Source organism: Aquarana catesbeiana, linkage group LG01 (assembly GCF_042186555.1).
Source record: "Aquarana catesbeiana isolate 2022-GZ linkage group LG01, ASM4218655v1, whole genome shotgun sequence".
Lineage (NCBI taxonomy): Eukaryota > Metazoa > Chordata > Amphibia > Anura > Ranidae > Aquarana > Aquarana catesbeiana.
This window is the reverse complement of record NC_133324.1, coordinates 500,076,153-500,102,559: the sequence shown is the minus strand read 5'-3', so window position 1 is coordinate 500,102,559 and position 26,407 is coordinate 500,076,153. Positions and strand designations below refer to the sequence as shown.

General features: G+C 43.3%; 1 protein-coding gene and 1 pseudogene across 1 annotated transcript in view; both read left to right on the top strand.

Annotated features, from left to right (window-relative positions):
- SMIM7 (small integral membrane protein 7) overlaps positions 1-26,407 on the top strand; it is a 68,593-nt gene that overhangs the window by 8,743 nt on the left and 33,443 nt on the right. Inside the window, exon 2 of the mRNA XM_073592845.1 lies at positions 12,818-12,859. Within this exon, the coding sequence (XP_073448946.1) occupies positions 12,818-12,859 (42 nt within the window). The remainder of the gene's footprint in view (positions 1-12,817; positions 12,860-26,407) is intronic.
- On the top strand, positions 16,611-16,726 carry LOC141125071 (5S ribosomal RNA; annotated as a pseudogene).

The following is a 26,407-nucleotide window of genomic DNA, read 5'->3' as shown; positions in this document are numbered from 1 at the left end:
AGTGTATGTGGTTTTCGTTCAGAAATTATATTCATTTTAAAAACAGAATATTAAAAACAAGTGAGAATTTCAAACAACATTCTTTCATTCAGCGAATGTACAAAGATTTTTCGTCTGAATATTCTCATGTGAAAATTAATCCGTGTGGCCAGCATAAGGCTCGGTACACACCTAGGCAGTTTGCTTTTGATCTGTTTCTGCAGTGCTTTTTGCTGTGCGTTTTGATTTGTGCGCACATGATTTTGCGGCGAGTTGCGTTTTTGCTTTTTTTTTGGCCAATTTGTTGTTGGGCAGATTAAAAAACACAAATTGCTGCAAAAACGCATGAAATGCTTTTCTGCAGCTTCTCCATTGAAGTATATTGAACCAAAAGAGCACAGTTTTTGCGTTTAAAAAAAAAGTCCCTGACCCTTTCCAATACACAGTGGCTGAAAAAAGCATAGATGTGAACGTGGGAAACCATGTTAATGAACTGCAGTGCGCTTCTGCAAAAAAGCACCAAAAAACACATAGATGTAAACCAGGTCTAAGACGTTTAGTAACATAATGGGGTTAAAAAAACTAAAATTAGCCCTTTATAGTACAATTAAAAAAAAGCAGATAATCACTACTGTAAGGGGTTCATTTTTTACTGTAGAACCGTGAAAGTAACATCTACAGTAGCGATTATTTGCTCTTTTTGTACTATAAAGGGCTCGTTTTAGTTTTTTTTAACCCCATTATGTTACTGGCCGATTAATCGATTATGAAAATAGTAATCGATTAATTTCATAATCGATTAGTTGTCGATTAATCGATTAGTTGTTTCAGCCCTACTGCCATATGCGATTCGCTGGGGAGTGTCAATACATTGTTAACGACACCGCCAGTTCAGCTCGCGTATAGCACTGCGAACTGACAGTTCGGACATGAATCGGATCGCATATGTGTGAACACACATGCGATCCGATTCTGGTCCGAACACAAAAAAGGGTCCTGTGCGAGTTTGGACCGAATGCAGTGCCATATCAGCCATACTATCTGTATGGTTGAAATCGCACCGCACAGACATCGCATGTAATGTGAACAGCAGTGCGCTGCTAATTACATGCGATGTCTGGCATTGCACAAGGGCCTTAATGCTTATGCTGTTAGCATTAGTAAATAGATAGGAAAGTATATCATATTTTACTTGTTTTAAACTTGTTTTTACGTTACTTTAGTTACTTCCTGGTTTCCAGGCCTAGGCAAATGATGTCATACATCCCAGGAGTCTTCAGGAGAGGAGGAGGGGTTTTCTCAGCTAAGCACACCTTCCTGTCTATAGTGCCTTGAAAAAGTATTCATACCCTCGAAATTTTCCACATTTTGTCATGTTAAAACCAAAAATGTAAATGTATTTTTTGGGGATTTTATGTGATAGACCAACACAAAGTGGTAAATAATTGTGAAGTGGAAAGAACATTTTTTACAAATAAATATCTTCAAAGTGTGGCGAGCATTTGTATTCAGCCCCCTTTACTCTGATACCCCTAACTAAAAGTCATCTAATTAGTAAATAGAGTCCACCTGTGTGTAATTTAATCTCAGTATAAATTAGAGATGTAAAATTTCTGGAAATTTTGAAGCTCGGAAAAAAAAACAGATTTTTTGGGGGGGAAAAAACTGAAATTTTCGGAAAAATTGAAAAAAATGCTACAATAGCACTTTTTTGTCTTTTTAAGATTGAAAGTCATTTTGTTACTTTAGGAACATAAAACATGACTATGGACAATTTGACTTGGCATAAAATTATCACAACTAGCATATTAAAAATATAGGTGTCCTTTTATGAAGCAGTGAAATCTATTCACTGCTTCGTTCTCCAGCATTCACAGTGAAGATCTTTCTCCTCTGTGTGCCAGTTTATGAAGCGGTGTAGATCGATTCACCTTCTGAGGAGTGAAGCAATCTACAAACGCTTCCAACAGTGGAGAATGGCCCCTGATACTGGAATCTCGTGAGACTTTACGAGATTACAGTACCAGAAATTCACCGAAATACCAGGATGTCAGTTTATTAACCCCTTCCCGCCGACCGAACGCATATATGCGTACTCGGCTTTCCGGGGTTATACCGGGATGATGCCCGCAGCTGTAGGCATCATCCCGGTACCGTTGTTTTCAGCGGGCGATCGGCTACCCGAATATAACAACCGATGCGGCTAAAAGCCGCTCGGTTGTTATACCGGAGGAGCGGGAGGGGACATCCCCCCCCCCCTCCCGCCGCCTCCCGCCGCTGTTACCGGGCCTCCCGTGCGATCGGGAGGCCCGGTGTCCGTTCCGCTGCCTTCGGCGACTGGGGGCGGACTGGAACGAAGCTGCGAGCGGCTTAGTTCCAGCCTTCTTCTTGTAAATGCGGAAGCGACGTCATGACGTCACTTCCCGTTTACTCGGCTGCCAATGGCGCCGAATTTAAAAAGTACACAGTATTCAGAATCGCCGTTTTCGGCGATCTGAATACTTTGAAGTGTAAAGGAGGGATGGGGGGTCTTTTAGACCCCCCCATCCCTCCATAAAGAGTACCTGTCACCACATATTACTGTCACAAGGGATGTTTACATTGCTTGTGACAGCAATAAAATTAAAAAAAAAAAAAAAAAAAATTTAAACACTATTTATAAAGTACAAAAATAAATAAATTAAATTTAAAAAAAAAAAATTTTTAAAGTGCCCCTGTCCCCGCGAGCTCGCGCAGCGAAGAAAACGCATACGGAATTTGCGCCCGCATATGTAAACTGTGTTCAAACCACACATGTGAGGTATCGCCGCGATCGTCAGAGTGAGAGCAATAATTCTAGCCCTAGACCTCCTCTGTAGCTCAAACCTGGTAACCGTAAAAAATTTTTAAATCGTCGCCTATGGAAATTCAAAGGTACCGTAGTTTGTCGCCATTCCACGAGTGCGTGCAATTATAAAGGGTGACATGTTTGGTATCTATTTACTCGGCGTAACATCATCTTTCACATTATACAAAAAAATTGGGGTAACTTTACTGTTTGGATTTTTTAAAATACATGAAAGTGTCACTTTTCCAAAAATTTGCGTTTAAAACACCGCTGCACAAATACCGTGTGATAAAAAATATTGCAACAATCGCCATTTTATTCTCTAGATTCTCTGCTAAAAAATATATATATATAATGTTTGGGGGTTCTAAGTCATTTTCTAGCAAAAAATACGGATTTTAACTTGTAAACACCAAATTTCAAAAATAGGCTTAGTCATGAAAGGGTTAAGCAGTGATAAATTATCACTGCTCAATACACTGACAGACAGTGTGGTTAATGTTAAAAAAAATAAGGAGTCCCCTAATAAAAAAAAAAAAAAAAAAATATAGATCTATCTATCTATTATACAGAAATATGACAGGGGGACATGGTTACAGTGTTTGGGGGGTCTGAACGAGGTAGAAGGAAGTTTAAAAATCTTCTTCTTCCCCCTCAGATCCCCTGAGTTTTCCTCTTCACTCCCCGATTCTCCACCTGTGAATTCTGACACAGATCACCAGTGAAGCGCTGAGATCGCAGCTTCATAAACTGGTCGTTACTGTGTCATTCAATGAGGATTCTCCATTTGCAGAGATCATCGGCGGGAGAACAAGTTCAAACACTTCTCCCCCCGATTTATCTGTTTCGTAAACTGTTTATGGACTGTGATCAGCGGCGATCCTTGGGATCACTGCTTCATAAACGGACACCTAAGTGTAGCCAAACAATTATCACAAACAGAATTGACTTTTTTATAATATTTATTTGTAACAAAGGGAGCAACAATCTCCTGAACTGCTTACTAGTTTATGTGGAACAGGCAAAAAGCCTCCACAAAACAATTTTCGAAACCAAAAGTAACAATTTTTCATATTTCCTCTCCACAGTATTAAATAAAAAGCCCGAGGGCTTTCACACTGAAGCGATGCGCTGGCAGGAGAAGAAAAAATCTCCTGTCAGCCGCATCTTTGGAGCGGTGAAGGAGCGGTGTATTCACCGCTCCTAAACCGCCCCTGCCCATTGAAATCAATGGGACAGCGCGGCTATACTGCGGTAGTACCGCGGCTATAGCCGCGCTATACGAGGGGTTTTAACCCTTTTTCGGCCGCCAGCGGGGGGCTACAACCGCACCACTAGCGGCCGAATACTGCAGTAAAACAGCGCTAAAAATAGCGCTGTTTTACCGCCGACGCCCCCTACCGCCCCAGTGTGAAAGGGGCCTTAGTTCAACTGATAAAGAATGTTTTGATCCTTGGCAGACTGCCTGGTTTTTCTCTTCCTTTCTTTTGATGGCTGTGGCTTCAGAAGAGCAGAGAGAATTCTTTGCATAGAAAGAATCGGGAAACACTTTAGTAAAGATCGCGATAACAATTCTGGACAATTAATTGTGCAGCTCTACTCCCCCCACAGTTAAAGTGGAGTTCCACCCAAAAGTGGAACTTGCACTCATCAGATTCCTCCCCCCCTCCGGTGACACAGTTGGCACCTTTCAGGGGGGAGGGGGGTACAGATACCTGTATATTACAGGTATCTGTACCCACTTCCGGCATAGATAGCCGCAGAATCTGCGGTTATTTACGCCACTTCCTGCTCCCTCCCCGCTGCCTGCTGGGAAACACACGGGTCCCAGAGACAGCAGGGACCATCCGTATTGCGCTGCGCGACTCGCGCATGCGCAGTAGGGAACCGGGAAGTGAAGCCGCACGGCTTCACTTCCTGATTCCCTTACCGAAGATGGAGGCGGCAGCACCCGAGGACGGAGAGACGGTTCGGCCTCGGGTGCCGACATCGCAGGCGCCCTGGACAGGTAAGTGTCCATGTTTTAAAAGTCAGCAGCTGCAGTATTTGTAGCTGCTGACTTTTAAAAAAAAAAAAAAAATTTTCGGCGGAGCTCCGCTTTAAACGCCTCCCTGGGAACACATTTAACCCCTTGATCGCCCCCTACTGTTAACCCCTTCCCTGCCAGCGTCATTTATACAAGGATCAGTGCATTTTTTTTATTTATTTAAAAAAACATTTTTTTTTTTTTTTTTTAGCACTGATCACTGTATTGGTGTCCCTGGTCCCCAAAAAGTGTCAATGTCAGATTTGTCCACCGCAATGTTGCAGTCTCATTAAAAATTGCAGATCGCCGCCATTCACCGTAAATAAAAGTCCCTAAATCTATCCCATAGTTTGTAGACGCTATAACTTTTGCACAAACCAATCAATATACGGTTATTGGGTTTTTTTTTTTTTTTACAAAAATATGTAGCAGAATACATATTGGCCTAAATTGATTGAAATTTTTTTGTTTTTTTATTTTTTTTTGAATATGTATTATATTATATATTTATTTATTTATTTTTCAAAATTATGTTGTGTTTTTTTTTTTTTTATAGCGCAAAAAATTAAAATCTGCAGAGGTGATTAAATACCACCAAAAGAAAGCTCTATTTGTGGGGAAAAAGGACATCAATTTTATTTGGGTACAGTGTCACACGTCCGCGCAATTGTCAGTTAAAGTGATGCTGGTCAGGAAGTGGGTAAAACCTTCCGGGGCTGAAGTGGTTAAATAGTGTTTTTGGTGTGTGGTCCTCAAATGCAGTGTAGTTCCACTTTAAGAAAAAAGACTGGGCAATGCTAGGTGTTGGTATGGTTGCTTAGTAAATGCCATTTATAAACAAAGCACCTTTGAACAGGGGTCAGGAGCAAGGCCTTTGAGTGTGTACTGAGCTGTATTTTCATCTGATCTTGTCCTAGGTTAGGTTCACATCTATGCACGTGAGGTTAATACATTTTTTCATGTGTGTTTTTGATGTTTTTTTTGGGGGGGGTGGGGGGGGGGGTGTTGATGTTGCTAGGAGGAGGTGTCTACTGTCATGCAGGAAAATGCACCAAAAACACATGTACATGCGTTTTTCATTCAAGTGGTAGTAAACTCTCCCCCATAAGTTTTTTTGCCCATAGCAATCATTACTACAAACAGTTAAAATCACTGTATATAAATGTCATCTTACTTGCTCCGTTTTCTTGTAATCTGTCCAGTTGCTTTTGCTGACGTCAACAGCGCATGTGCATCTTTAACCCGATTCATGGCATGCTCTTTGTGCCATCAGTCCATAAAGATGTATTCCGCATTTGTCATATCTGTTCTGTGCCGAGATCCCCCAATATTACAGTCTTATTCAGCATTTCCTGATACACCTCATGTGACCTTACATGTCACAGGGGGTAAAAACGTCAGGACGTCATGGCACACTGCTGCGGGACACGTTTGCCATAGTGATCACAGGAACTAGAACGAGGCTTGGCTAAGGACCCACTGCGCATGCGCGAGATTAAAGATCAGACTAACAAAGGGCGGAAGTAAATCGCAAGACAGACTCAGAACACAGTCGTTAAAAAGGCGCTGGCTTATCCCAGGAAGGAGGATTTTTAAAGCAGCTACAAAACAGAAACAAACGATTAAGGGTTATTTTTAATGCGGAATGTGTTAACCGCTTCAGCCCCGGGAAGAATTTACCCCCTTCCTGACCAGAGCGTTTTTTGCGATTCGGCACTGCGTCGCTTTAACTGAAAATTGCGCGGTCGTGCGACGTGGCTCCCAGACAAAATTGACATCCTTTTTTTCCCACAAATAGAGTTTCTTTTGGTGGTATTTGATCGCCTCTGCGATTTTTATTTTTTGCGCTATAAACAAAATAAGAGCGACAATTTTGAAAAAAATGCATTATTTTTTACATTTTGCTATAATACATATCCCCCAAAAATATATTAAAAAACATTTTTTTCCTCAGTTTAGGCCGATCGTATTCTTCTACATATTTTTGGTAAAAAAAAAAATCGCAATAAGCGTTTATTGATTGGTTTGCGCAAAAGTTATAGCGTTTACTAAATAGGGGATAGTTTTATGGCATTTTTATTAATAATTTTTTTTTTTTTACTAGTAATGGCGGCGATCAGCGATTAAAAATGCACTGATTACTGTGTAAATGACACTGGCAGTGAAGGGGTTAACCACTAGGGGGCGGGGAGGGGTTAAGTGTGTCCTAGGGGAGTGATTACTAACTGTAGGGGGATGGGCTAGCAGTGTCATTACTCTGATCACAGCTCCCGATGACAGGTGCAATGTGATTTGGTGTGCGGTGCACTGAGATAAAATGCAGCATGTCTGCATTTTATTGCAGTACACTGCAGCACAGCTCCAGGCTGCATTGCAGTGTGAGTAGAACACACCGGAAACAATTGTTTTCTGTGTGTCCTTGTAGTGACAGGCGTTTTTACAAAGCAATAAAACGCCTATCACCGCACACAGTTTGAATTCAGCCCAAAAGTAAAAACGTTCGCGTTTTTTAACGTTTTTGATCCCATTGGAAAAGAAAAAAACAACGAAAAAACGCTAACGCTGAAGAACGCTATTGCAAAAACATTGAACAATTCACTGCAAAGCTACTGGCATTTTTATAATGTCCAGTGTGCATGAGGCCTAAGAGTTGTATTCTCACTACAGAGCATTGTCTCATCACCATAATATAGGGAGGAGGTATGCTGTCCGTCCACAGTAGATTTACTGCAGGCGAATGGCACAGGCAGGCCAGACAATATACTAGTTTGCTTCCGGGTTTTCGGCACGCATGCACACGCTCTCTGCTGACCAGTGCTGTGTTCGGACATACACAAGTTTGGCAGCTGAATTCAACCAATGGTTTTGGCTGAAGGCAGCTGATCAGCTATGGCCAATCGCATACAAAAACACAGAACTCTGTGTACTGTGAACAGTGATCCAGCTGTTTCTTCTCCCTGCAAAGCAGGGAGAAAAAACAGCTAGATGGAAAAGTAAAAGCAGCTCACATTACACATTGTTAGGCACATCGTTAACCCCTTGATTACCCCTAGATGTTAACCCTTTCTCAGCCAATGTCATTGGTACAGTGTCTGTACAGTATTACTGATCACTAGCGATATTAATGTCAGTGACTTTCCCAGATAGTCTCTTAGCATCAGATTGCCTACCACCCTATCACAGTCAAACTTTAAGTCGCTGATCATCGCCATTACAGTATAGCATCTATAGCTGTGTATATATACCATAGTTTGTAGATGCTTTAATTTTCACACAGACCAATTAATATACACTCATTTAGATTTTTCTTTTACCAAAGTTATGGCAGAATACATTCTAGCCTAAAATTATGAAGACATTTAGATTTTCTTTTTCTTTTTTTTTTTGGATCTGTTCTATAACAAAATGTAGGAAATACTGTTTTATTTATTTATTTTTAATTTTTATTTTTTTTCAAACATTTCATTTTTTCATTTATATCACAAAAAATGAAAAAACCCAGTGGTGATCAAATCCCCCCCCTTTAAAAATCCATTTGTGTGAAAAGAATTATAAAAGTTTAATTTGGGTACAGTGTTTCATGACCCCACAATTGCCAGTGCTGAATAGCAAAAAATGTCCTGGTCATGAAGGGGGTAAAACCTTCTGGAGGTCAAGTGGTTAAAGTGAGGGAATTTGATTGTCACCAGATCTAGTGTCCCCATTGGAAGATTTCCAATCTGTTACTGTTCTGGGGACAACTCAAAATGTAGGATTTTTCTTTACTTTCAATGGTAACAGTAAAGATGACAAATAGGGAGTGTGAATCTCCATAATGGGGGCACATGCAGAAATAGAAACCTGACAAGTGTTCTAATCTATCTCCATTGTATCCAACACATACAAAAAATGCCTTTAGTTATGTTTGAAGGTTTGTATTTAAAATCCTCTGACAGGCAGGTATTTCAGACAGAAGAGACCCTATTGGTCTCTTCTTGCCATAAATGCATCCTTCTGCCTGTCAGCTGTCATGTTCACTGATCCGTGCATGCGCAGCTCAGCGAACATTTATGGCCCTGATCGGCCCCCTATCCGTGCTGCAGGGAGGCGACTCCCATGCACATACACGGGAGTGGTGTCATCGCGGCCTGGCCTATCAAGTGGCAGAAGGAATGGGACCCGGAAGGAAGACCGGGCGAAAATGGAAGTGCCAGGGGCCTGCCGGATCGGTCGCAGCACTGTGCTGGGAGGACACCATCTGACAGGTAAGTCTGCCATAATGTACAAATATGCTGCACATACTAGCGCATTGTGGCATACCCACCTGGGGGGCCTTGAAAAAAAAATATAACTGACTTTACTTCCGCTTTAAGGCCTAGTTCACACCTTTGCAGATTGTAGTTTGCATATTGCAGGTGCATTTTGCGTTTTTCAATACACATTTTTGATCCATTGGAGTTTATGGAATCAAAAACACAACCTGCTGGTCCCTGGCCCTTTCCATAACATGCACAGATGTGAACTACATCCATAGGAAACCATGTTAAATGGACTGAAATGTGTTTCTGCAAAACTGAAAATGCACTAAAAAATGCATAGATGTGAACCAGGCCTTAAGCAAAATTTCAGCCTTGCTTATTTTTGTCTCATTTGATCCTGCCTCTGGTGCTTGGTGGAAAACTGCTGTCCTGCTGATCCCCTGCACACAGTGGGGTTGATTTACTAAGGTCTCTTTCACACAATCGGACCGTTCAGGTCCGCCTGTCAGTTTTGACGGCGGACCTGAACAGGCGCTCCATGATAGCCTATAGAGCGACGGATGTCAGTGGAGACATGTCTGCTGACATCCGACCCGGTCCGATCCGCTAAAAGCAGACGGATGGCCCTACGTCCAGGTCCGTCGCTATCGGATCGGGTGAAATCTGATGAAAACGGACATGCTGTCCGTTTTCATCTGATCTCTCCATAGGCAGCAGCGGCGCCTGACAAGCCCCTCCCCGCTCAGTGAGCAGAGAGGGACCTGTCATCCGCCGGGTCAGCGGAGATCAATGGAGAGGATCGTGGAAACGGAGTCCGCCTCATGTGAATGAGGCCTAAAACTCGAGAGTTCAAAATCTGGTGCAGCTCTGCATAGAAACCAATCGGCTTCCAGGTTTTGTTTTTTTTTTTTTTTTGTCAAAGCTTAATTGAATAAGATTAAGTAAGTTAGAAGCTGATTGGCTACAGTGCACAGCTGCACCAGATTTTGCACTCTCCAGTTTTAGTAAATCAGCCCCAGCCCCACACGCGATCGGAAATTCAGCCAGCAAAAGACCGATGAGAGCTTTTAGTCGGAAAATGCGACCGTGTGTATGCGACATCGGACTCTTGCTGGCGGAATTTCAGCCAGCAAAAGATTGAGAGCAGGTTCTCTATTTTTTGGTCAGAAAAAGTTCCTATCCTATCCGTGTGTATGCAATTCGGACGCGCAAAAAACCACGCATGCTCGGGAAACAATTTGATGCATTCTCGGAAGCATTGAACTTAATTTTCTCGGTTCGTCGTAGTGTTGTACGTCACCGCGTTCTTGACGGTCGAAAGTTCAGAGAACTTTTGTGTGACCGTGTGTATGCAAGCCAAGCTTGAGTGGAATTCCGTCGGAAAAACCATCCAAGATTTTTCCGATGGAAATTCCGCTCGTGTCTACGGGGCATAAGTTTACATTGAAGGGCATTGAGCAGGGACCCATTCTGTTGCGGTCAACCAGTTTCCCAAAAAACCAACTGACTTAGATACGCTCTCTGGGTTTTAGGGGTGTTAGTAACTGCTATCATGTTCTGTATGGTGTGTTTTTTGTGCATTGCGGGAGCGTGCGCACTTTCCTGCAGTGCACAAAGGTGAGTTTTACCTTTGGTAAAGCTGTGTGCAGTAGCTTAGACAGGAATGATGTCTGGTAAATGGCAATCACTGTTGAGTGGTGTTGCTGCAGTGATTTACTGGTTCCACCTGTTTGATGGCAATAAAATGAAGTGTACAAAAAAAGTAACATAGAAAAAGCAAACACAAAAAATGGTTAAAGTCCCTCATCCCCACATACAAGCACAAAAAACCAAATGCATGCAGTATGTACAAAAAAGGCGATTGCACAATGCTTAACATCTGAGTGTGAGCAGTAGTTCTAGTAGGGCCATCATTCACAGTTAAAGCGGTCCTTCAGTCATTTTTTCAACTTTCCATCTATTAAATCTTCTGCCCCTGTTGTTTTAACTTTGTACAGTAAAACATTTTTCACTCCATTATTCAGAACCATAGGGTTATATCGCCCCCTACCGGGGTAGGACACTAGGCAGAAAAGAGACTTGGCTACGCCTATGGGCAGTCCTAGGTGATATACACGCCCCTCTCTGCTATAGGCCTTCAGTTTTTTTTCTGCCTAGTTCCCTGCTGGGATCTCTGGTCCTGGCAATTTTTTGTTTTTGCTTTTGCTTTTTAAACTACTTTTTTTTTTTTTTTTTTCCTCTTGGATTTTGTTTCTTGTGAGATCTACAATCAACTGCCGGACTGGGCAACAGGCTGGACACTAAGATCCAGTGATCTCCCCAGTCTGGCCAGTGAGCGCGTGCAGACCGCAGCTACATGCTAGGTCAGCCGTAACATAGCCCCACTGGACGGGGGCTGGCCCTGCGAGTTAAACGTCTCGCAAGGTTGCATACGACTGGGTCTCGGCCTGTGTCGCAGCGTTCCTCATGGCTGACAAATACTGTAGCTGCTGACTTTTAATATTAGGGCACTCTACCTGTCCAGGGATACCGCGGTGTCTTCACCCCATGCGATTTTTCAATGGGCTCTCGGGTGCTGCTGCCACCATTGCTTATAAGGGAAACCGGCGTTCTGCGCTTTTGTGAATGGCCTGGCAGCAGGGGAAGGAAGAGGGGAGCCGAACTTCCGGGTGATCTTGCCGTGGGAGCAGGTACCTGTCACCCCCCGAAAGGTGCCAAATGTGCCACAGGAGGGGGGGGGGGGGGGGGCAGATAAGCCGAGCTTTCACTTTTGGGTGGAACTTTGCTTTTAAAGTGGTTGTATAACCTTTTTTTTTTTTAAACTTTTACCTACAGGTAAGCCTATAATAAGGCTTACCTGTAGGTAAAATTAATATCTCCTAAACCTATATGGTTTAGGTGATATTTACTTTGCATGCAGCCGCTGACGTCAGCGGTGCATGCGCTGCAAAGGCCCGGTGAAGGTCCGGCAGATGCTGCCGGACCTTGCCGGAAAGAAGACTCCTACGTGCATGCGTGGGAGTGACGTAATCGCGGCTTCGGCCACTCACAGCGCCGGAGCCGCGATACCCGGAAGAAAAGCTGAGGGAACAGGTCAGCTTCCTCGGCGTGGACCGGGATCAGATGTCGAGGCCTCGTTCTAAGGTAAGTATTTCATAATGAGCTAGCATGCACTGCATACTAGCTCATTATGCCTTTTTAGCCTTGCAGGTTTTTCTGTTGTGTTTTTTAAATTTGTGTGGGTATACAACCGCTTTAAGGACAGCACCCAAATTTCTGTCCTCACAGGTTCTAAAACTAGCTACTGCTGGGTGAAGTAGACATTTTAAGAAACATATGATGAGCATAGTTCCTCTTGATGGGCGATTGAAAGAAATATGTAGGCTGTTTCTGAGCCTTTCTTCTAAAAATGCTAGTTATTTGGCTGCTGTACTGATCCCCATTAGCTTCAACACTTTCTAAACTCGAACACATCTGCAGATCAAAGACTTTATGACTGTTCAACAAAAACGATTGTAATTGTTTTGTGTATGAGCAGCAGGAGTAGTCACTCACTTTGGGATATCATGGAGGAGTAATGCAAACTATTACCCATAAGAGGAAATCCAGTTCTTTAGACTCTTAATAAATGAGTTCTTTATTCATTTACTGTTACTTACAGGATGCATTGAGATGTTCTATCTCTTTAAACGTTTGTGATGCTGTTTTATTTATTGCTGTTTTTTTTTTTTTTTGCTTTAATTGCAGGACATTGCTTGTCAATGCAGGAGCCGTGTTGAACTTCAAACTGTAAGTTTATTTTTCTATTCTTTTCTTACAATCCAAATGGTCATCTAGTTTAGATATCTATAACAGATTTGTGGGATTTACTAAAATGTACATTTCATTTTTTACTATCATCGACTGGAGCGGAGCTAGAACCACATCTTCCCATAAACTTGTGATTGATAACTAATGCATAAAAATTCAACAGCTGTAGATAATTTCTAATGCTTGTTGACTTAATGCCTTCTTGAGTTCTTCATTAATTTGAATGGCTATCTTTACATTCTCTGATTAGGTAAAAGGGCACACTCAAGCACGTAGACATCAGCGCTAGGTTTGCACTTTGTGCTGCAAAGGCTGTGGGTGGAGATGTACACATGGCGGCGATGCTCTGCATTGTAGTACAGCAAAAATGATTCCTTTAATTGTACATCACGGGACACAGAGCCATAGTAATTACTATGTGGGTTATAGTCCACCTTCAGGTGCTGGACACTGGCACACCCTAAACAGGAAGTTGCCCCCCTATATAACCCCTCTCACTACTGGGAGCATCTCAGTTTTTTTTTTTGCCAGTGTCTAAGGTGTTGGTCACGAGTAAAGATGTTTTGTGCTGAGCTCCACTGGAGCAATCCTTCCTGGGGCTAACTATGCAGCCGGATCCATTCAAAGTGTCTTTTAGGCCAAATTGAATGGTGCCCGGGCCTTGTATCCGAAGAAACGAGGTTTTGCTTGTAAACGCTTCTCTTTTTAGAGAACTGGACCCCGGGATCCAGTACTTTTGGTATTAAGGCCATAAGGTTTTACTGGCGGGGTGCTATTACAGGTCCAGGATTGTGGGTTCCCTGAGGGTCCCCGGTTCCTAAAGGTTTGTTAACGGAACCCACCGTGATGAGTGAAGATTGGGTCTGTTGGTTTTACCACAGAAAACCCTGCGGCGGGAAAGGTAAGTGGAGTTTTCTTATGAAATGTCTCCTTTAAAGCAAATGTTGTCATGCCTAAGTGTCACCACTGGGGGCTGTATGGAGCACGTACCTTTTCATGGTTTGCTCAGAGATAATGCTGGCTAGCAGGCAGACCTCCGGTAAGTTTGGGGGGTTTTGCTTCCTCCAGACACCCCCACCTGGGCTGAACTTTTCCCCTCTTCATGAGGCTGAGTATAAGGGAGAACTGAAAACTATCGGCAATGCTGTTTTCTTTCACCACCCCTACTCTGCGGCGGCTTCCAGGTCTCCTCCCCACCATCCCTCCCACACTCACTCACTCACAAGCCGCCCCCGTTGGTTCAGGGGCCCGTGCTTGCGCATGAAAACTTTTTTTTTTTTTTTTAAAGAGAAAGGAGGGGGGACGCGATGCGAGGTGGGGGCAGGGCTTAGCGTGGCGTTGGCGTCCTCCATTGCGGGAGTGTGTTTTTTAAAAAAATAAATAAATAAAAGACTCCATTTGTGCTGGCTGCAAAATTGTCAGAGAGACATAAGAGCAAAGAGGAGCATGAAAGGAGTTTTGGTGATACAGGCATTTCCTATTTGACACATTTACTATTTGCATCAGGCTGAGCATTAATAGCAGCGGCAGTGGCTGACTATTGCTCAAGCAGTGGATGTGATTTCTTCTGGTAGTACTTCTGCTTTGTGCATTGGGCTAAGGTCAGAAGGGGGGGTTGAAACCCCCAAAAAAGAGCTAAAAGGGTCCCCCTCAAGCTCTGGAAAGCCTACTCATCTCTACAAATGATATCCTCCCCTGAGAGAGGGTGGCTGGTCAGAGTGAGCATCGGGGCCATGAACTGTTTTCAACACTGCAGCCCCTGTTTATTTTACTAAAAAGATCTTTTTTCCTGAGTCAGTTTAAAAAAAAAAAAAAAGTTTAGTGACTTTAATCGCATCCCAGTATGGGTCAAAATGCTACAGGTTCTCTTCCATTGCCCAGGTCCCTCAAACTGAGGAACTAGGGGAGGGAGAAGACGAATTCCCTCAGGGGACCATGGTGAGGCTGATGACTCCTCTTCTGAAGTGTCAAATACGGGAGAATCAGCTGTTTCAATCTTAAGATTGATGGTGCAATTTCTTGCTGAATGGTCTGCTCCACATTTATGTACCCTTAACTGAGTGTTTGGATTCGCTAAAGCCTCCTCAAGCTGTGCATGCCTTTTCCTGTACATTCATTGTTGGAAAAGCTTTTTTGTATCTGAGAGGATCACCCAGATAAGCATTATTTTCCCTCCTAAAAAGTTTTTACACTTTATCATATGGTGGAGGAAATTCACTAAGTAGGGTATACCAGCAATTAACGCTGTTATATCCTCTGTGAATAAGAGCTTGACTTGTCTGGCAGACAATGCTCAAATGCTTAGGGATCCAACGGATGAAAAGTTGGAATTCATATTAAAAAAAAAAAAACACTTTTATTTTTCTCTGGCAGATTGAGTGTCTCAGCCTGCGCTGACAGTAATTGCTTAATCGTTGAGAGACCAGTTTAAACAGGTGTTCAAGGTTATCCTGAGCAGGCCCAGTATCTGGCAGCTTTATGTGTGCAATAGTTGCTATGAGACATTCTATCCTTCAGGCCTTGCGCCCTTCACTAAGCATCATGCAGAAGCTCCTGGCTAGTCTTCCTTTTGTGGTGAAACAGCTATTTGGGGATGTTTTGGATAATACATCCAAAGAAATTCTAGTGGAAAAAGGACCCCTTTTGCCATTTAAGAAAAGGAGTAAGCTTCCGCCGTCAGGTTCAAAAGGTAATCCTCAGGGTTAACCCCAGGGACAAAAGAGGTCTTGGGGGAGGAAACCTACAAGATACTGAAGCCTCCTTATGAGGAGGCGCCCCCGTTCGCTCAATAGGGGGAATTCTTCTGCAGTTCTCAAGGATCTGGCAGGAAGAGTTTCAAAAGGAATGGGGGACTTCCTCAATAGCTCCAAGGTACAAACTGGAGTTCCAAGAGTTCCCGTCTCCTCGTTTTCTCAGATCAAATGTTCTTAAGGATCCAGAGAAAAAGAAGTCTTTCTCTCAAGCATTGGACCATCTTTTGGCAAAAAGTGATCATGGTGGCCCCCATGTAAGAGCAGAGGTTGGGGTTTGGTTAAATCCAAATGGACATTCTGGATCTCAAAAATCTAAATTCAATTCCTGAATATAACCACTCTTTTTTGCGCATGGAGTCAATCCAATCGATTATCTCCATCCTACAAGGAGGAGAACTTCTGGATGCATACCCCCATATGCCTATTTCGTCACTCACTAGTAATCTACTTTTCAAGGTGGAAAATCTTCATTTTCAGTGTGTAGCTCTGCTTTCCGGTTTAGCTACTGCACCTTGAGTGTTTACTAAGGTTCTGGCCCCTCTTCTAGCCAGATTAAGGGCCCAAAGTATAACGATTTATGGTTTACCTGGATGATCTGTCTGTCAGTCCAGTCGGTAGCCCGCTTAGACCAAAGTATGGTCACTGCATTCAACTACCTGGAATATCTAGGTCGGTTTCTCAGCCTAGGAGAAATCTTCTTTAAAACCATGAAAAGGGCTAAGATACTTGGGTCTGATCATAGGTACACCCAGAAAAGGGTGTTCTTGCCCCAGGCAAAGATCAGCGCCATAAAGGAACTGATTTAGGTGGTTGAAGCAAGATGAATTCAACTTTGCATGAGGTTGTTGGGAAAGATGGTGGCTGCATTCGAGACCGTTCCTTATGCTCAATTTCATTTGAGACTGCTGCAAAACATTATCCTATCGGCTTGGAACAAAGGGTTCAAGCTCTAGATTCCCAATGTGTCTGACTCCAAAGCCTACAGCTACATCACCCTGAAAGCGCCCAATCTCGTCTGCTCTTGGAAGCTAAGCAGGGTCGGGCCTGGTTAGCACCCGGATGGACCAGCTGGAAATACCGGGTACTGTAGGCTAGGTACGCCGGAGCCTCAGTTTTATGGTTAATATCCAAAAATCTGCAAAGGGGAAAATCCTTCCTTTAGTTACCATGGAAGTGGCCCAGATCAGAAATGACTTTGCCCATTATCATTCTAGAAATTCAGACAGAGCACTTGGTTCTGAGGGCCTGAACGTTCAGTTTACTGTATTGTCCTGCCAGGATTCAATCCGACTATGCCACAGCAATGGCCTATATTAATCACCAAGGGTCCCAGAGAAAGGTGGCTCATATCCTGTCTCCCAGAAAAAAATGTACTTTGCCTATCGGCGGTCTTCATTCTAGGAATAGAAAATTGGCAGACGGACTACTTGAGTCGCCAGCACTTGTTCCCGGGAAAATGGTTCCTTCACCCCGATATCTTCCTGTCAATATGTCAAAGATGGGGGATCACAGACATAGATCTGTTTACGTCTAGGTTCAACAAAGAAATCGACAACTTTGTGTCAAAAACAAAGGATCCGCTAGCATGCGGAACAGATACCTTGCTATTCCCGTAGAATCCGTTCTCACTGATTTATGCATTCCTCCTATTCTGCCTGTGTCCACCACTTCTTTGCAGGATCAAGCAGGAAGGGAAGTCGGTGATTCTTGTGGCCTCCAGCTGGGCCCAGGAAATCTTGGTATGCAGGGACTGTAAAGATGGCAGTAGGGGACCCATGGACCCTACCGCCACGGCCAGACCTTCTTTCGCAAGGTCCGGTATTCCATTCTACTTTACAAATGCTAAATTTAACGGTTTGGCTGTTGAGACCCACACTCTGACGAAACGTGGGCTGTCAGGTTCAGTGGTTTCTATCTTGGTTAATGTAAGGGAGCCGGCCTCCATAATTATATATTATGGAGTCTGGAAGCATATGTCTCCTGGTGTAAAACCAGGGGATGCATCCCAGGAAATAGATCAAAGGTAGAATCCTTGACTTTCTGCAAATGGGGTGAGAAATAAAGCTGGCCTTGTGTGCTTTCTAAGGACAGGTCTCGGCTTTATCGGTATTAATTCAACGACCACTTGCTTCGCCTTCTTTGGTTCGTAACTTTATTCAGGGGGTAACACGGCTTAATCCCTGGTTAGGTCACCCCTGAACCCTTGGGACTTGAATTTTAGTTTTTGGCGGCATTACAAAACAGCCTTTTTTTTGGACCAATACGACATATTCCCCTGGTCCTTTTTTGACAAGGCAACTATTTTTTCTTGTAACCATATCTGCTGCAAGCCATATTATTATTGTTCACAAGGATAAGGTAGTATGGCGTCCTCATCCTAACTTTTTACCGAAGGTAGTATCAGGTTTTTATCTAAACCAGGATATTGTTCTATTTTCTTTTTTTCCAGAACCCTGTTCTATGGAAGAAAAATCACTACATTCTCTTGATGTGGTGAGAGCAGTCTACTTAAAAATGACTGCTCAGATTCGGAAAACGGATGTTTTGTTCGTATTGCCTGAAGGTCCTAAGAGGACAGGCAGCATGGAAATCTACTATTCTAAATGGATACGACAAGTTATCGTTCTATCTTATGGTTCAAATAGGTAGTTTCTACCCTCTCAAATCAAAATGCACTCCTCTAGGGCTGTTAATGCTTCGTGGGCAGTGCATCACCAAGCCTCCATGGCCTTAAATCTGCAAGGCCACAACTTCGTCTTCAATCCATACATTTACAAGATAATATCAGGTGGATGTAAAAAGACATGAGGATGTCGCCTTTGGGTGCAGTGTACTGCAGGCAGCAGTATAAGTTCTCTGATCTCATGGTGCCCTACTTTTTGTTGTGTCTCCCTCCCCTCAGTTGGCATTGCTCTGGGACATCCCACATAGTAATTACTATGGCTCTGTGTCCCGTGATGTACGATTTAAAGAAAATAGGATTTTTATAACAGCTTACCTGTAAAATCCTTTTCTTTTGAAGTACATCACGGGACACAGAGGTCCAGCCCCTCTTTTTAGTATACACGTGTATTGCTTTGCTACAAAACTGAGATGCTCTCGGTATGGGAGGGGTTATATAGGGAGGCAACTTCCTGTTTAGGGTGTGCCAATGTCCAGCACCCGAAGGTGGACTATAACCCACGTAGTAATTACTATGGCTCTGTGTCCCATGATGTACTGTAGGATTGTACAGGTAAGCTGTTATAAGAATTCTATTTCTCCCTGTCGCATTTGTGTGCAATGCGGGGCGGTGTGAGTTTTTAGGGGTTAAAATAGGTGGTGATGAGGTGACATAACGCCTCCTCACCATCTCTCCAACGTTCTCTGAAAAGTGATTGTAAGCCAAATTCCCAGGTTCAGAAAACTAGTGCGAACTCATGCACGTGCGCATTGTGCCGCTCATACCTCTAGGCAAAAGGCCTATACCAGATGTACTGTGAAGGTTCAGCACATGACTTCCACATTCCTGTGATTCCTTAATGGAATTGCAACCAGAGACCTCAGCTTCTCCGCATGTACCGTTTGCATATCATGACGTCTTGGATGTGATTGATAAGAAGGCCAAGATATTACCACCTCTTCAGTCATACAATTGAACTGTTAACCAGCAGTCGAGATCCTCTTTGGGCGAATACTCCCCTTGTCATAACTTGAGGCTTTGTGTCAATACTTTGAGAACTTGCAAAGGGGGGTCCTTCATCTATCCACATCCCCTGCTGGGGCTGGCACATTCTTTGTAGAAAAAAATAATCACTACCTGAGGCCCTGTGTTGGCTATAGAGAACTAAACAAAATAACGGTCAAAAACAGGTACCCCGAACTCTTTCAGCAGTTCAGAACAGCAAAAGTATTTACAAACCTTGACTTGCAAGGAGCATATAACCTGGTAAGGATCCAGAAAGGAGAAAAGTGGGAAAACAGCTTTTCATTCCCGCTCCAAGCACTTAATATAGAACTGAATATTTAGCCTTTCAGACTGTGCAATGCCCCAGCTACCTTTCGGCATTTCGCCACGATCTCTTTAGAGACATTTAAGATCTCTTCATGATCATCTTCGTCAACGACATTCAATAATTTTCTCTCCATCCATTGAAGAACACCAGGTGCAGGTTAGAAAGGTAGTATTTGATCACATCTGCGGTTTTTATTTTTTGCTCTATAAAACAAAAAAAGAGCGATCAATTTTGAAAAAAAAAAAAAAAAACAATATTTTTTAACTTTTTGCTCTAATAAATATTTTAAATAAAATTTTTAATTTCTTCATCAATTTAGGCCAATATGTATTCTTCTACATATTTTTGGTAAAAAAACGCAATAAGCGTATATTGATTGGTTTGCGCAAAAGTTATAGCGTCTACAAAATAAGGGATAGATTTGACACTTTTTTTTTAATTTTTAATTTTTTTTTTTTTTTTACTAGTAATGGCAGCGAGCTGCGATTTATTTTTTTTGTGGAATTGCGGCGGTCAGATCGGACCCTTTTTTTGGGACCATTGACGTTCATGCAGCGATGAGTGCTATAAAAATGCACTGACTACTGTGTAAATGTCACTGGCAGGGAAGGGGTTAACACTAGGGGGCGATCAAGGGGTTACCTGTGTTTCTAACTGTGGGGGATTGGACTGACTGGAGGAGGAGACAGCTGTTCCTAATTACTAGGGACAGTAGATCTGTCTTTCCTCCCCTGTCAGAACGGGGATTTGTGCGTTTACATACACAGATCCCTGTTCCGGCTCTCGTGCCCGCGATCGCAGGTGGCCGGCGGATATCGCGGCTGCCGGCAACGTGCATCGGGTCCCCCGCCATGCAGTGGGCCCGCGCCTGCTATGGCTCTTGAAGGAGCCGATGTAGAGGTACGGCAATTCGCGGGAACGAGCTGACCTGCTGCTGGCGGCTGGTCGGCAAGTGGTTAAAGGCTCTATTCACAACAGCACTGATTCTGTAACGTTATGATTCCACCCTACCTTTCGTTTTTGAAGTGGATGCTTCGGAAAGTGCAGTTGGTGTCATTCTATTGCAACATCAGAAAGCCAAGTCACTGCTACACTTTTTTCTCAAGGAAACTCAGCTCTTTGAAACACCTTAGAGGATTGGCGTTGCCTGCTTGAGGGTGCAAGTCATCCAATTCAGATTTTGAGATCACAAGACCCTGGAGTACCTCCATACAGCTAAGCGGTTGAAACCCCACCAGGCCAGATGGGCCTTGTTCTCACGATTTTATTTTCACATAACCTATAGACCAGGCTCAAAGTTTCCCGCTGCTTCAAGAAGACTTAGGGGTTTATTTACTAAAGGCAAATCCACTTTGCAATACAAGTGCAGTTGGAAGTGCAGTTGCTGTAGATCTGAGGGGTACATGCAAGGAAAATAAAAAAAAAAAAACAGCATTTTTGCTTGTACATGATTGGATGATAACATCAGCAGAGCTTCCCCTCATTTCAGATCTTGCCCTCAGAGCTAATGCGACTGCACTTCCAAGTGCACTTGCAGTGCACCTGTAGTGCAAAGCGGATTTGCCTTTAGTAAATCAACCACCTAATGTCACAATTCAAGCAAGCATCAAGGGAAGAAGGTCCACCACAGGACAAGAACAGGATGGGTTGTTTCCCCATGAGCAACGTGTTTTTGCACACTCAAACTTTTGTCAGGTAATATAGAATTTGTGCCATGACCACCCCTTGGCTGGCCATTTTGGAATACACAAGACCCACAGTGACAGCGGTCCTTTTTGGTGGCCTAGCCTGAGGGCTGATTGTTAGGACTATGTAAGGCCTGTGAATAATGTATATAAAAGAAGAATGACAAGACTAAGGCCTGGAGAGTACCAAGGCCTTTTGCCCATTCCGTGCAAGCCTTGGGAAATGATTAACATGGACTTTATCGTTGAATTCCCACCATCTGAAAGCTTCACAACCGTTTTTGTGATCAATAGGTTATCCAAGGTGGTGCACTTTGTGCTAATAGTTGGAACACTACTTGTGGTAGAGATTGCACAGGCATTTATCAAAGAAATAGTAAGACCGCATGGGGTTTCTTGAAGCATAACCTCTGATTAAGGGGTTACATCCAAATTCTGGAAAGAACTTTGCAAGTCACTTAAGATCAAGACTTGGTTATCATTGGCATACAGCCCTCAAACAAATTGTCAGACAGAACATATAAATCCGACCCTAGAGCAATACCTCCAGTGCGTCTCTTCTTTCACACTAGATAACTGGGCCTCACTCCTTCCTTTTAGCGGAGTTCGCTTACCATGATTCTGTTCATTCAGCTACAGGTCAGACTCCATTTTTTTTGCACGTTCCAGATTTAACCCTTCCTTCTTACCTGATATAATCTTTGATTCACCTTTTATCAGCAGACCAGGAGAGACTGTAATTCCTTCAAGCCACCAATAAAATTTTACAGGAAGCGATCTCCAAGGCCCAACAAGACAACAAAAGATGATTCAATAAAAATAGAAGGGTTGGCGTAGACCTCAAACCAGGGGACAGAGTTTGGCTATCAACTGCCAATTTGAAACTGGCTTGCCCTTCCAAGGAACTAGGTTCCAAGTACATTGCTCCATTTGCTGTAAAAAAATGAATCTGACAGTTTGCTACCCAAAACATGCAAGATCCACCCAGTCTTCCATGCATCTCTATTAAAACCTGCTGTGCCAGATCCCTTTCCTGGCTATAACCAGGGTCCTCCAGCACCAACCATCATTGATAACGAAGAGGAGAGTGAAATCGAGGCCATTATGGACTGTAGGAAGAGGAGAGGCCTCATTCAGTATTTAATAAAACAGAAGGATTATGGTCCAGAAGCAAACTCGTGGAAACTGGAAAATTATGTTCACACCCAAAGACTGGTGAACTTTTTTTTTTTTTTTTTTAAACTCTCCGAGACAATATCCCATATGGGCATCCGAAGGTTGCCTGTTACGTGGGACAATGTAAGGTAAACAGTTTTTTCCCAGGTTCAGAGAACCACATGCCCATTGTGCCACTCATACTTCTAGGCAAAAAGGGGTATACCATACATACTGTAACGGTTCCGTGCACATAGCAATTGGCGTGCACACTTGGCACCCAGCGGCCTATTTAAACTGAGTCACTGAGAGAGAAGTTGTTGAATGGTCTTCAGCTTGTTCCTGTCTTTCTCAAGACCTGATCGTTTGCATTTGCCTACCCACGTATGACCCGGCTTTCCCCTGGACTTCGCGTCTGCTTATCTGGTTACCTTCAACTTCAGCTTGATTACTAGACTTGTGCTCTGTACTACTTTGCCTGGCTGTTACCGTTCTTGGTCTGCTTTCTGGACTTGCTCTGTGCTGATTTGGTCCCATGCTGCCCGACTGTTACTGACTTTGGCCTACTCTCTGGTTCCCTCTACTACCTTCTGCTCTGGTGCCAATTTGTTCCTGTGTCCTTAGGACTGTGGCTTCCAGTTATCCCCACCTGCAGTACGGATACTGTCAGCCAACTACCATGGTACTCGTGTCACTCCACGTATTCACACTCTGTCCCCACCTTCAGGATTGTTGGGCAGGAGGTGCAAGCCCCACAACGTTGTAGTCTCCACCAGGTACATGATAGCAATCCATAACAAAGCATGTCTAAACAAGCAATAAAATGGGACCTGAACTCAAAAAGATTGAGATTGTGAAGATTTGCTTCGTTCTAGGTGGCATCCACAAAATGTTCATTGTACCTTAGCATTACCTTGAATGATGTACTTCTTCTTTTTTTTTTTTTTTTTTTGTCTTCAATTCCTCTGACAAAACAAAAGTGTGCTTCTAGGTTTGTTAGTGTGGTTAGGTCACCATAGCAGTCTCCTCACAGCTGTATAAAATGTAACCAAGCCTGGTTAGTACTTAGATGAGAGATTGCCCAGGTTTCCCTTCTAAGTGAGGGAGGCTTCTGAGGTTGCTGTGTTTGAGAGTATCTCAGACCATAAGATTTTAGAGCAGTCTCTAAGTTGGTTCGCTCCTTTCTTAGTTGGGTCAGCCTTTGCCTTGTGTTTAGTCTTGGAGCAAAAGTTATGGTCTCATTATTGTAAAACAATTAAATGGTAGCTTCAAAACTGAAAAATGAGGTCTATCTTTAGATCTCAATCCGCTGTGCATCCTTCTGTTTCAGATAGGCTTGGTCTGTTCAGTGATGATCTCGCTGCAAGAGGCAGATTACGGAGCCCATAATCATTTAGTTAACAGACATCTTCCTGTTGCGGGTTGTTTCCAGCCTCATCAAATATTTCTGTAATTCCAGTGGAAAGTCGTCTGTGTTCTTTTTTGTGACCATCCTTCGGGCTGGCCACAGCTTCTGAGGTTCACAAAGCTCCAACTCCGGTGTTGGACTTGCTAAAGGCTTAGGGGGTGTCAGTCTCAGTATACCTCAATAACCTTTGCTTAGGAAACAGTTGGTCCAGATTTTCTTTCGATACATTTTGCAGTAGGAAGTTGTATCTAGGTCGCAGCACATTCCTTATGTACATTCCTACTCCAGGTCTTGGAAAGGATCATTCTGTCTGTCTGGAACTTGAAGATCCAGGCATTGGATTGCCAGAGGGCTCTGTTCCCGGGGTGTTCCACAGCTAAAAATTGGTGGTTGATGGTTTGGAATCTAGAAATGTTGAATTCTTCCTTTCAGGTATTGGAAGATAACCACTGATGCCAGTTTCTCCATTTGGTTTGAGGGTGGCTACAGTTCAGTGGGCTTGGTCTCCATAGGAGAGAATACTGCCCATAAATATCTTGGAGCTTTTGGCCAGTATGCCTTGCTCTAGATTATGGTACAAACCAGTTGTAGGTTCTATCCAGAAAAGCCTCTGCAGGGGCATATATATCAACCATCAGGGCGGCACCAGGAGTCATGCGGCTCAGGTAGGTGGACAGCACAAATGCTGTCTCTATCGTCCGTGCATATTCCAGGTATAGAATAATGGCAGGGGGAACTCTGCAGGTGAATCTACTAGATTCCAAGTTCTACAACAAGTTGGGTCAGATTGTGTCCGGAACGAGGGTCCTACTGGCAATAGGGGTAGATGCACTGGTAACGCCTTAGGGACCAGTTCTCCCTTATTTGACGCTTTCCCTCTGTTTTGACTTCTGACACATCTTTTGCGAAGAACCCGGAAGGGGGTTGCACTGATAATAATGTTAGCTGAATTAGCCCAGGAGGGCTTGGTACACTGACCTAGCGAGTCTTGCAGGGGTTGTTCCTTGGACACTCCCAGTCCAGCGGGACCTAATGGTCTTGAGTCCTGTATCTCAGCACTGTTGAGCCCATGGAAGCTAGCTTCGGGGAACTTCAATTACAGGACTTGGAAATATTTTTTGGAGTGAAGCCAGAAAGTGGCACCCGCAGAAATATGTGCATGGGAGATTTTTTTTTTCTTTCTCAATCGTTAGGGGAAAGGAGATTGGCCTTAAGTACCGTTAAGGGTCAGAGTTCGTCCCTATATGTTTTTTTTCTAGAGGCTGTTGTTTCCCACTCCTTGATTCATACTTCATACAGCGTGTAACCATTCTTGTTTCCTTGGGACTTGAATTTGATCTTGACTGTCCTTGCAGAGGCCACTTTTTGAACCAATCCACGGATTCTGTTGATCCTTTATCTCAGAAAGTGGCTTCTTTGGCTATCACTTCACTAAGTAGAGTGTCAAAGTTGGCAGCCCTTTCATGCAGGCGCCGTTCTTGGTCTCGTATCATGATAAGGTGATGTTGCATCCTCATCCATTTTCTGCCTAGAATGATGTCTAGTTTTCACTTGAATCAATACAAGGTAGTTCTGGTGGTCAGAATTACTTGATTTGTTGGTACAAGTTAGGAATTCTAGTTTGTGCTGCCAGTAGAGCCCAGGATGGGTAGGAGGCATCCAAGTTAACTATTTTCATTGGATTTGCCAGTTAATTATTCGAGCCTGAATGGCTTGAACTGGCAAGGTCCCCCACCCCTCTTTTTGGTAAATGCACTCGCTAACAGGTGTGTTTTGGGCGGCAGAAGGAGTCCTTGGTGGCAGTTTCTGTGATTGTGTCTCCTTCCCCTCAAGTGCATTGCTTTAGGACATCCCATATAGTCATTATTATGGTTGCTCTATGTCCCGTGATGTGTGATAAAGAAAAAAGGATTTTTTCATCATATTTACCTGTAAAATCCTTTTCTTGGAGTACATCAGGGGACACAGAGGTCCCTCCCATCTTTTTTGGGATATTCATTGCTTTGCTACAAAACTGAGGCCCTTCCTGTGTAGGAGGGGTTATATAGTGGAGGACTTCCTGTTTGAATGTCTGCCAGTGTCCATCCAGTAGGTGGCGTTTTTTTTTTTTTTTTTCTTTTTTGCGCCATCTGTTTCCCATTGTCAAGATTTCTCTTCACTTCCTGTTCTATAGCTAAAACGGGAAGTGGTAGGAAAGCTTACAAAATCCATCCAGGGAATCCATGGTTGTTACCAAAATCAAGCTCCCCTCTATTCCTGTTCACTTTCACTCTCAATGATAATGGTACACAGGACAAATGGAGAAAGTGGATCTCCCTAAAGGGGCACAGACAACAATAAAAACTGACAGGTGTTTTATTCTATCCAAAACTATAAAAAAAGAAAAATGTTGCCCTAAGTTATACTTTAAAGTAATCCTGTCAGCTCAGGTTCACTAGTATGTAAAAGCATACCTGTACGGCTAACTTGATGGTCCACTGAAAAGTGATTACCTTTTGGATCGCTTTTCAGAGGCATTTGACTGCCTTATT